This window comes from Lytechinus pictus, chromosome 10 (genome assembly GCF_037042905.1).
Source record: "Lytechinus pictus isolate F3 Inbred chromosome 10, Lp3.0, whole genome shotgun sequence".
NCBI lineage: Eukaryota > Metazoa > Echinodermata > Echinoidea > Temnopleuroida > Toxopneustidae > Lytechinus > Lytechinus pictus.
In genome coordinates this window covers 32,624,498-32,636,370 of record NC_087254.1, presented here as the reverse complement: position 1 = coordinate 32,636,370, position 11,873 = coordinate 32,624,498, and the positions used below count along the sequence as shown (strand labels likewise).

Genomic DNA, 11,873 nt, shown 5'->3' with positions numbered 1-11,873 from the left:
TCTTGACTTGGTTTGGTAATAATTTCATACATATTTATTAGAAACATCAAAGGGAAGTAACGATTACAGATTAAGAACCTAGATAAAAACCATTGTGTTGTTTCGTCTTTAATTGTCAACTGCTCTAGGTTTAAATCTAAATAAGGCAGCAATATATTAATGCATTAAAACTGTCAAGTGGGAAAATTATCAAAGGTTAACTAATGTAAAAAAAAACAAAAACAAAAAAACTATATATCAATGGCATTTTGCCTGTTGTGAAAAAAAAAACGACGGGGAGTTCAGTTGTGGATAGATATAAGAATATGTCCCATTGAAACAAAATAGTATGAAGGGCGTAGATACCCCAAATTATGGATTTTGCGTTCACTGGATTCTGACATTGTACCCCGCATTGTACTATATAAATTAATACAAAAATAAGATACATTCATGAAAGTTCATCTGTGTTGGTTGAAAATAACAAATTATTAAACTTTTGATCTCAACACAAGAATAAGATACCCTCTCTGCACAACCAAAATAGACTTACAAAGACAATTATATTCTTAACAATCCGATTACAATGCTATTTTCTCGGCACTCTCAATCGTCCAACTGATGAAACGACTAAAATATTCCTGGAAATATTGCCCATAAAATCATGGTAGTGATGATGATGAGATATCAACCAGTAACAAAAATGTTCTCCAGTTGTAATCTCCATCTAAGTATGACAATTGAATTAATTTTCATAAACGAATTTGCTCGATGGCGGGTAAATGCAGTCGGGTACTTGCACGGTCTTTCTGGGTTCGTTGTAGAATTTTGTAAACCCTGCATCCTTCACAATGTCGAGGACTTCATCCTCGTATTTCTGGCGGAACTCGTCAGGGTCTCGGGCGAGAATGAATAACTGTAGCATCAAAGGCTCGGTCACCACCGCGTACTGGTATTTGTTGTCCTCCACTGGGCCCAGTGCGATTACCCAATCTGAAAAGAGATCGGAGGAATTCAGGATTATAGGGAAATAAGACAAATATGTAGGCTGTTGCCTAGGAAACCACCGTCTCCAACTGTCTATAAACACAATGCGATCATAAAGGTTAATTAGGGTTCATTCTACTACTACTTCTACTACTACTACTACTATTACTACTACTACTACTACTACTACTACTACTACTGCTGCTACTACTACTACTACTACTACTACTACTACTACTACTACTACTACTACTACTACTACTACTACTACTACTACTACTACTACTACTATTACTACTACTACTACTACTACTACTGTTACTGCTGCTGCTGCTAATGACTACTACTACTACTATTACTAATATTACTTCTATTACTACTATTACTACTACTATTACTACTACTACTACTACTACTACTACTACTACTACTACTACTACTACTACTACTACTACTACTACTACTACTACTACTACTACTACTCCTCCTCCTCCTCCTCCTCCTCCTCCTACTACTACTACTACTACTACTACTCCTCCTCCTCCTACTACTGCTACTAGTCTACTACTACTATCATTGACAAGTTTCATTTTTTAACAAAACAATTTTACGTCCTGTCATCGAATTTCTATGTACACGCGCGTTTGCATAAAATATAATTCCCCCTTCCTAGTAGGTTTCTTTCTATTTATCCCTTTCTCCTCCTTTACCACTTTCTTTTCCCTTCAATTACCGATTGGAAGGGGGCACTTGCCCCCGAAGTCTGTAGTTTCCTTTTTCAATTACATTTGTAATGATGTAACAAATCATATGATATGATTTTTTAAATGAAACTTAGGCCTTATGAATAAGCAATATACTATAACCTTGAAGTTAGGCATATATACCAACTTACAATCTCCAAGAGGTATATTAGGGAACTTCAACTTGAGTTGACCGGGTTCAGCTGCGTCAGCAACATATGCCATGCCACGTATCTCAGATGGCTGGCCAGTTGGAGAACCAAGGCGACCAGAATTGAAAACTGTCACAGCAGTATCGTTAATTTTCCCATCTTCATAAAAAAAAATGGAAATGAAATATTATAACAAATATCATACATTTAGATTTTACCTCACATGCCATGTTGCGCCCCTTGTTTTTTTTTTTTAGGGGGGGGGGCGGGACTCATTACGTAACTGGTATTTATGTTATCATGTCTTTGGTAGATTTGAACTAACTCAAAATGTCCAAACATAATATGTAAAGAAACCAATAGAATGACCTCCATCTTATATGCGGAAATAAATCAAGTTCATTTGTGGTTTAACAAATGAAGCTTACGTGGTCATTCACGTAATTGAAAAAAAAATATCCAAACCACAAATGGGGGGGGGGCGGCAATGTATTTCAAGCGTACTAAAATTCATTCACAAAGCGTTATGACTCTTGGGGCTAAAGTGATCAACGAACACACGAATTGCATCACCGTGAGCGATGAATGATGGGGGAATACTATTGTCAAGACAGTGATTGATTTTTAAGCAATCATATATATAGCAAGATTCTTTGTACGCGGAACATAAAATCAGAATAAATGAAAAATATAGGATCGTTTCAATAGTTTTCTTCCTTTTGCCAGACACATAACATAGACAGACAGACTGCAGAAAGGATGGAACTATATTAGTGAGGGGTTCGTTTAGACATTGACTGTTTGATAAATGTGAAATAAATATTTATGCATATAGGCCTATAACATTCAAGAAAGAAGTTGTGACCGAAAGGCAAAATTTCGTTAGATGGCCGAAAGCTACAAGAAAATTATTTAAAAAAAACATAAAACAGAAGCATGCAAAAGTAACGAAATCTTTTGATATTGAGCGTCGTATGTTGTGTGGTGGTTGGCTCAATAGGGGAACTTAAAAATTTTGAGAAAAAGTATAGGTTTACCTTGCCATTTGCGAGTATGATTTAAACCATTATATTTTTATACTTACATGTGGCTGTTGTGCAATATGAATTCCTTTCAAATGTGGCCTTCACTACAAGGTCAGAGTACATCTACATAATTATGATATTAAAAAAAAAAAAATTTGATCGTAAAAGCTATTCAACGACATTATTATACATTGCTATGTGAGAACTCTTGATATGCTTATTAAATAAATTAGATTTTATTTTAAATTGTTCACTGATAGTGCTTTCCTTGCCTGGTTTATGTATGGGTGCTAACTGAAATTTGATTTTTAAGGGGTTTCCGCAAAACGTATAAGCCGCTATACCATATTCTTGAGGATAGTGATATTTGTAGAGCATTTCTTTTTATGCCTTTTCTTTTCCGAATATGTCCTTTTCCCCATCCATTTTGTTCCGTTTCTCCTTCTAAATTATGCCATCTCATTGTCCTTTAAAAAATACTTTTCACCTGTTTTTTCATGACTTGTTCTTGACAACTATTTCTATAACTCAACAATCTTACATGTAAAACCTCAAATATATATTTCATATACAATGATTTGTATAAAATATTGACAGTGCATCCTTCACTATCGTCAATTTTTTTGCAAATTGTATAGCCTATCTTCTGATAGACCTCCATCACTTTGTTGTAACTTTTAAATCTATAATTTATGCAAAGTTTATTAGTAAATCGATAGATAAGTTGTATCAAATAGTTTGTGAGGTGAATGATAATAATTACCTCGTACCACCTTCCGACATAATTGTCAATGTTGAGATTAGTCACTGTCTTTATATTGGGAAAGATTGGTCGACCCTCTACAGAGTTGAAAGATACTCCAAGCAAGAAAGCGAGCAGGAACATAACACCATATCTAGACGCCATCTTGAACGTTTTGATGAGCTCTGCTGTTAAAAGCACTGATCTCTCCACTAACTGGATATGCGGGGAGGGTCCTTTGTTTGAAGCCCGCGAGTTCTATTGTCCGCCATACCAGTTCCCCCAAAAGGAACGCGATCGCTCCACTAGCATGTGCATTGTGAGCGATACGCTATAGCTGTCTGCACACTGAAGCTCATAGGCGGCGGAAGCGGGGGGACCTGTCCCCCCCTAAATTTGAGGTGGGGGGGACGGTCCCCCCCTAAATTTTTTGTTGATAAGGCTTTTTTTTTTTTTTTTTGCTTGTCAATTTTGTTTCCTGCGTCCCCCCTGAATTGAATTGGGCCCCCCCTGAAATGTTTGTGGCCCCCCCCCCTAAAATTTAGGTTGATTACCTTTTTTTTTTTTTTTTTTTTTTTTTTTTTTTTGCTTGTCAAAAATTTTCGCGATCCCCTCCTAAAATTTAGGTTGATAACCTTTTTTTTTTTTTTTTTTTTTGGCTTGTCAAATTTTTTCCCTGTGTCCATCCACAAATTTCAGGTGGCCCCCCCCCCTAAATTTGTTTGCTTCCGCCGCCAATGCTGAAGCTCGTATTGCTTTTCATACAAAACTTCATATATTTAAGGTGCCTAAGGAAGAATGGATGACTTAATTGTCTAGGGGTATTTTGGAGGTTTGCCAAATAACATCTTAGGGATAGGGCGAGGACTTTCTAGGTTATGCAGGCTTATAACACTGCATGGGCTTGAAACCCCTTTTTATTTAAGTCCACCACCCCCCCCCCCCAAAAAAAAAAATCAAACAAGCATAACACCGAAAACTTCATCGCTTAAGTAAAACTTTGAAATATCATAACTTTCATATTTTACTTCTGATTTTGATTAAATTTTCAGCATTATTGTGTGGTTTTTCTCTCTATTCAAATAATCTTTTCCATGAGGTGCAGATGTACCAACTTCCGGTGCTTCAACACGGAATAGGCCAATCAGCGTTATTGTTCCCATCCAGATAGGGGAGAGATCAGTGGTTAAAAGGTTGATTTCTATCTCTCTCTCTTTTGTTTACAAAATTATCTCAAGAGCATACCTTGTTGCATCATCGGTCGTGATGGTTAAATGAAAAGTAAACACAGTTCTATAGGATCCTGTTACACAAAACTTAACGAATAATTATAACATGATGTTAAGATTAATCGAATTAATCATTAAATTTTATAGTCGAACGCAAAGTCAACCCTGATCGATTGCCTGTGTTCGTGTTACAGGGGCCCTGCGTGGCCTGATGGTCAAATGAAATCTTGATAAAACTGTAGATCATTCACAAAGTCAAATGTATCTTTCTTGCCAATACAAGCCAGAAGATCCGTGTTTGTTGACTGAGCAAAATGTTTGCTAGGATTGGCCCTATACATGTATAGTACATAATGTATCCATAATACAATAGATGGTGAAATACCATGCATCGGAAATATAGGCTCCACAGGACAAATATCCGCCATGTCGGTGCAACTGTCCTTATATTGGTAATTCAATAGGAAAATCATATTTAATTGTTTAAACAGACTAATATCCCAGTAGGTGAATAACATTTCTCAAGATAGGTCACAATTCCCGCACAATAAATTATGCAATAGAAATTATCCAGCAGTCATTCAACTAAAGGGCAATTCCATGATATTGCCATGATGCTTTTGAAGGGATTTTCACATTAGAAGGATGAATTACAAATGCATTCGCAAAATTAAAGAGTCTTTGATAATATATATAGAGTAGGAAGGATAAAAATATTTATTTATTCATTAATCAAATAATCCATTTATTCTATTTGTTTATCTATTTATTTATTTTTTTGTTTATCCATTTATTACTGATATTGTATCATTCAAATTTATCCAATGTAACAACGTTATGCTAAAATGGGCAATGATGTTTACACCCTTTATAGATGTTGAAACTTTCCTAAACTTTCACAAAAATATCTCATTCTTTTGTCAACTTGATTTCATCTCGAAAATGTACGGTTTTCAAGACAATATACTTAGTATATCACTGGTGGCAATTTCGTGAGATATATTGTCCGTCGAATGGGGGGGGGGGGGGGGCCTCTCCCGTAGGTTGTTGTATCGAATTTTACATTCGAGGGAAGTGGTGTTCTCTAAGGTTTATACATTGTAAAGATGGTCTCTAGAGGTCAGGGTATGATTAATAACATTTTTCTGTTGTTAGGCAAATGAGATAAAACATAATGAGCGCTAATTCGAAAATGATCTGAGTACATGAAAGTGACTGCAGATCATCTTTCATTTTAAGGAGAGAAAAACCTTTCAAATGCAGTTTTCCCTGGGGTAAGAATAAGTATGTTGATAGCTGGATATGTATCATAATTGATGTCCTGGGTGGTGTGTGAAATGGACCCATATCAGAGACTATTCGAATAATATTACGACAGTATCTCTCTAATGACGTTACGTAACATCAAATAATTCAACAAATAAACATCTCCGATTCCTTTTGTGATTTATTACAACAATAGACGGTATTATAATGTTTTTATTTCATTCTAGCAACATAATTTTGATACAATTATATCACGAAAAGTATAGAGAGAATAAGAATGCAAAATAGTCATAATAAGAAACGCGACTGGGTAGGTACAATCATTAATAGAATCATACCGGAATTAATTTTCAGTTTGTTTATATCATGATCTCAGCTATACACTGTAAAAAAACATTGTTAAAATTACTCAATAAACTTGTGGTAAAAAGTATTTATGAGTTTGGCAGTTTTAAGTAAAATTTACTTATTTTCTTTGTATCCATTTTACTCAAGAAAATTAAGTTACAATAACTTAATTCAATTAAGTAAAACAATCACTAACATGTTTGAAAAAAATCAAATGGGGGAGTGGACTTTCGCTGATGTGTATTCATCTATACATAAAAAAAAAATAGGTCTCCGGCTTGCTCAACGTATAAATGTTTTCACTCTCCCCCCCATAGTTTTTTAGGGGGGGGTAAGGAGGAGAAAGGCCTGTTTTCAATTTTTCCCTCAATACGTATATAACAAATTCTTTTTTTTAATTGATTTATTATGTTACAATATTTTCTAATAAATACTTATTATTACATACAATAAAAAAAATCATACCACATCAGGAAACCTTTAAACCTACACATGAATACGGATTGCAATTGCGTGTTGTATACGTTTTATTTACCAATAGACTTTGTAATGTAGAATAAACGACTCTCACAATATGTCATTTGTACGAATGCGTTAATGTATAACGATTTATTGCGTTTTGGGGCTCGAACTGCCCTCAACAAAAATTTAAATAAATGGCATAAATAAGAATAAAATGAATGAATTAATGCTACTGCAAGTCATATACTTTTATTTCAGTATGCAATTCATGAGGCACATTTGCTTTTTTTATGTGACATTTTGAAATGTCACAATAATGTTCAGGTATACTAGAAACTCTTAAAGACGTGAAATATAAGCATAATCAGAGTAAACATAGCCAAACATAACGATTTTCAGAGGAATCGTGTTTTACATTGATCATGTCAAAGTCCTGCTAAAATGTACGATTCTAAAAAATTGTCTTATTTCATAATTATAATCCACATAAAAATGAACAGCAGAATTATTATGTGGGTGCTGAGAGCCTTTCGAATAGCTATTAAGCCACTATAATAGTCTTAGAACTGGTCCGCTGTTTATTCTCCGCCCCCTAACTTTCAAACAGTTCTATTAAGGTTGAACATATTCGCACTGGTCCGACTGATAGGTCTCTTGGGGTTTGTTCCAGAAGCAGCTGAACCCGGTATCTCGGAGGAATTCAAGAACTTCTGTCCTATCATCTGATCCCATGAACGCTGCTGCATCCCTCGCCAGGACGAACAGTGTAACCTTCCTCGAATCACTCACCACCGCGTACTGGTACTTGCCATCGACTATAGGGCCAAGCTTCAATACCCAGTCTGTTGGGGGAAATACAAATTATTACTTGCATTAATTGTCAACATTAATGAACAGATCAATAGCGAATGAGAATCATTAATTTACCACGGTGTATTACAAGTGTTATTACACTGTATGAAAACGATGTTTAATATTGTAAACGCGTGTTTAAGCTCGACGTCAGTCTAGCAACTATTGTTAAAACTGTTAAACCCAAGTTTAAACTTTAAAAAACATTCAAACTATTGATTAGTACTGTTGTTAAAAGCATGAAACAAGCTGTTAAATATTTTAACAATTATTTAAAAGTTTTAACAATAGTAGTTAGAGTGATAGGCTAAAACTCTAAAACAGCGTTTTTACAGTGTCGAAACGTCAATGAAATTATGGCCTACATGAGCATTAGCATAATTATGTCCTATATGTTAACGTCTTTGGTCCTAACTGAAGACAGGAAAAGACATGGGGAGTAAAACTATTAGTAAATCTGTATTCTTTTCGCAAACTCTCCACGCGCAGCAAGTTGTTTTGAAATAATGTAGAAGACAATAAAAAAAACCATAATATTACAACTCGTCATTAAAATCTGATTTAAAGTGAGAAAGTTATTTTTTTTCAATTTTGCTTGTTTTTTTACACAAAATAATTGTGCTTATCCTTATAGTATACAAATAAGGAAGTTTATGATATCATTGCACACACACAATGTTTATTAATATATATCAGAAATATCAAATTTTATAGATATATTAAAAAAGGAGAGATCGTGAACAAATCTCAATAATCTTCATGATGTTGATCATACCAAATTCTATACAGTTTTGGAGGAAAATGAAATAGGAAATATTTTATACAATAGAAAAAAACCAGTGAGAATGTAACAAAACGCTTACATTCTCCTGGTGCCGGGACTCCCGGGAATTCTACGACGAGTTGTCCCGGTTCGGATGCATCGGGAACAGTAGCTTTTCCCGAAATGGTATTAAACCTTCCATCTGGTGTGCCTACAGTGTTCGCATTAAACACGGATATACTCCCATCGGGATTCAAGCCATCTATAATATAAGTACATTGATAAAGAAGTAGATAAAAATTATTAACCCCCTGCCTACTGGAACCACATAGATCCTATACAAATGCCTATAGAAATTACGGATTTCATTAGCCAATGGGTTAACACACAAATAACTAATTTACTATAGTAAGCAAGTAAATGAATGGATAAAGGATAAATCAAAAAGTAGGTGATGAACAATTAAATATAAAAGTACATTGATAAAATCAATTAATAGATAGATCGAGAGTGAACTAACGAATATGTAAATTACTTCAGGTATATGTAGATATAGAAAAATAAATGAATTATATAGCAGGGGCCGTAGGGTTTTAAAGAGGGGAGGGGACTGACCATGCAAACAAACAAAAATCTCAATACGTGCGTTTTTGTGCATATTTTTGAAAAAGTGGGGGCTAATTCCTCTCAGCGCCCACGTTTCCGTGGTCCCTGTATAATGCTGCATCCAGTGGACATTGTAAAAGAAAGTGTTTGTGCAAGGTCATCCGAAATTAACAATAGATCTTGATAATTAGGCTATCGAAAGGAAATTGCTACATAAAGTGTGCACCATAATAAAACCGCGGTTTTAGTAATAATCATCATCTTAAGTACAACATTCCGATAAATACATTATCTGGTTAATAATGGTTTTGTGTCAATTTGAAGCATCCTTATCACAAAGCACCAAATCATTTCGGTATAACAATAATAAATATTTAAAACAAAAACGCACAGCGAATATCCTGACAACAGATGTAGCTGTTGCTATTCTGCATGTACATTCATGATTATCTTGATTTGAATATTTTCATTTGTATTTTTGGGAGAGGGGGCATACATATTTTTTTCTTTAGATAGAATCACCATGCAGTCTTTCCTAAAAAAATAGTCCGTAACTTACGAACAGCTTTATTAAACTGACTCTATACTTACAATCGGCTGTCACACATTGTGCGTTCCGTTCAAAAGTAACATTCACTACAAGATCGGTGTAAACCTGTCCATGATAAACAAAATAAATATACACCAATATGATTTCCACGCTTATAACAAAAAACTAATCATTTAAAAAAGAAATATCTTTTAACCATGCAGTTGTAAGCCAGTTACAGAAATAAAGTATATATTTTCAGTCATATCTTTCATTATTTTTACTCAATTAGTACCCCATCCTAAAAAATCTAGCTTCTTTGAATATAAAAAATAAATTGAAAAGGAATTAATCTTGAAAGTTTCCTGCAAAGTCGGGACTTGCATTTCAATTTGGTTGTATAAGGGCATGGTTTGGCATATGATTTGGATAGAACTATATAGTCATGCAGGGTCTACTTTCCTTTTTAAGTCGAGGAAATAGAACAAGAAAGGGAAAAAAAGATTGGTCGGAGTAACCAATATGTTCATGAATGTATCTATTTGAACAAATGGTCAAAATCAACCGAAATTCTGGTCGATTCTTACCAATGGTTGATTAATTGACCACTTTTATCGGTCGGACACATATTAACTCAAGCATTAATTGGTTATTTTTACCAATTGTTTTAAATAGTATATAGTCTTATCCTGAAATCTTATTAACGTTATTATCGTAAGGATACTATTTTATATTTTTTACCTGGTACCATCGTCCTAAGTAAGCAGGGACGTCGAGTTCATTGACGGTTTGGGGGGACCCGAAGCACCCAAACAACGATCCAACAGGATAGCTAGTAGACTGACTGATGACCAAGCTTAAAAGGACTACACAGACGATAAGACGCAGAGCCGCCATTTTCGTTTCTTTCTGCTTCTGCTTTAGATAGGAACGTATCTGTGGACCTTAAGATGGCCATTGTGGTTTATATAATGATGTGTTATATATGCCCGTGTCCGGTTTCACAAAACGTTCTTGATACTTTATTCAAAAGGCATTATTTCGGTAGCTTATAACAGCAGCTTGTAAATTCCCATCAACAGGTACCGTGAAACAGGGTCCTGGTGTCGACTTGGTGATTACACAAGAGTTAAGCTTAATTGTTTGACGTCAATATTATATGACACTCCCTGCAAACAAAGTGTTTAATATTCATGGAGTTTTTTTTTTTCGCTGTCTGGATTTAGTTTATTCATCTGGTCCTCTATATACGAGGTTAAAGTTCCGAATCAATCAATTTTATTAACAAACCACTGACCTGAATTTGCCACCCTCGACCCATGTGAATATCCTAGTTTGTTTTTATTTAATTTACTACTGCGTTCAATATCATGATACAAAGTAATATATTATTACACAACATGAAACATATAGGCATAAATACATTTTCATATATAAACACTTCGCCTCCAAATACAAGTATGATACATTGGAATTGTTTAATACATAATTGAAAAAAAAATTATCATGATTTATGAACACAGGACTCAGTCATCATTAGTGCATGTGTTACTTGATGTCTATGGTGGCCTCAAGCATGAAAAAAATAGTTACATATTCTTGGTGTTAATGACTTTGGAGGGTCTATTTATGTGAAGTCTAGATTCACCACCGCGTATGATTATGGATTCGGCTATACTAATATGGTCGAATTGCAGGCAATGGCGTACACATGGGGGCTTAGGTGCCCTGCCCTCCAAAAAAAGCTCGACGAAATTTTCCTACGTATACCATGTTGTAGCCCCCCCTTTTTTTTTGGGGGGGGGGGGGAAGGGGTGCATGGGCTGATTACGCCGCTGATTGAAGGGGTAGGTAATCGGCTTAAAAGTGATTTATTCATAAAGAATTGACAATAAATTAGCAGAAGTTTACTATGAATAAAATTTAATCAGAATTCTGGTCATTTCCAATGATCTGACCTGAAAATCTAATCATTTTGGTAAGACTTGTGTGAATTTGACTATCAGGAATAATATAGGTCAAATTTTATTGCAATCGTTTTCGCTGTGTACACATATGCCCCCATAAAAAACATAAATCAGGATTACATATTAGGTAAGATTTCAGATTAGATTTCTTTTTATTTTCCGTCGTATATATACCATCACTGGTGGGCGTAAATGTGAGAGTGGAATACCAGAAAGAGCAGAA

The 11,873-nt window shown here is 34.8% G+C and overlaps 2 protein-coding genes across 2 annotated transcripts; both read right to left on the bottom strand.

The window, feature by feature from the left end:
- Positions 1 to 7: 7 nt before the first annotated feature.
- On the bottom strand, positions 8 to 3,971 carry LOC129269498 (outer membrane lipoprotein Blc-like). The gene is made up of 4 exons (XM_054907003.2): positions 3,650 to 3,971; positions 2,946 to 3,009; positions 1,862 to 2,020; positions 8 to 972 (listed from the first exon to the last, which is right to left on the bottom strand). The coding sequence occupies exons 1-4, from the start codon at positions 3,791 to 3,793 to the stop codon at positions 725 to 727; spliced, it is 615 nt and encodes a 204-aa protein (XP_054762978.2). The 5' UTR covers positions 3,794 to 3,971; the 3' UTR covers positions 8 to 724.
- Positions 3,972 to 6,291: 2,320 nt separating this feature from the next.
- LOC129270109 (apolipoprotein D-like) lies at positions 6,292 to 10,900 on the bottom strand. The gene is made up of 4 exons (XM_054907516.2): positions 10,425 to 10,900; positions 9,746 to 9,809; positions 8,649 to 8,810; positions 6,292 to 7,775 (listed from the first exon to the last, which is right to left on the bottom strand). The coding sequence occupies exons 1-4, from the start codon at positions 10,578 to 10,580 to the stop codon at positions 7,546 to 7,548; spliced, it is 612 nt and encodes a 203-aa protein (XP_054763491.2). The 5' UTR covers positions 10,581 to 10,900; the 3' UTR covers positions 6,292 to 7,545.
- Positions 10,901 to 11,873: the final 973 nt, after the last annotated feature.

What these genes read in the sequence shown, in the direction of transcription:
- LOC129269498 (XM_054907003.2), bottom strand. Translation starts at nt 3,793, where the DNA reads ATGGCGTCTAGATATGGTGTTATGTTCCTGCTCGCTTTCTTGCTTGGA. An exon ending in ATGTCGGAAGGTGGTACGAG is followed by an intron (nt 3,010 to 3,649) that starts GTAATTATTATC and finishes ATAATTATGTAG; the next exon opens with ATGTACTCTGACCTTGTAGT. An exon ending in ATATTGCACAACAGCCACAT is followed by an intron (nt 2,021 to 2,945) that starts GTAAGTATAAAA and finishes TTTTTTATGAAG; the next exon opens with ATGGGAAAATTAACGATACT.
- LOC129270109 (XM_054907516.2), bottom strand. Translation starts at nt 10,580, where the DNA reads ATGGCGGCTCTGCGTCTTATCGTCTGTGTAGTCCTTTTAAGCTTGGTC. An exon ending in ACTTAGGACGATGGTACCAG is followed by an intron (nt 9,810 to 10,424) that starts GTAAAAAATATA and finishes TATCATGGACAG; the next exon opens with GTTTACACCGATCTTGTAGT. An exon ending in ACAATGTGTGACAGCCGATT is followed by an intron (nt 8,811 to 9,745) that starts GTAAGTATAGAG and finishes CTTATATTATAG; the next exon opens with ATGGCTTGAATCCCGATGGG.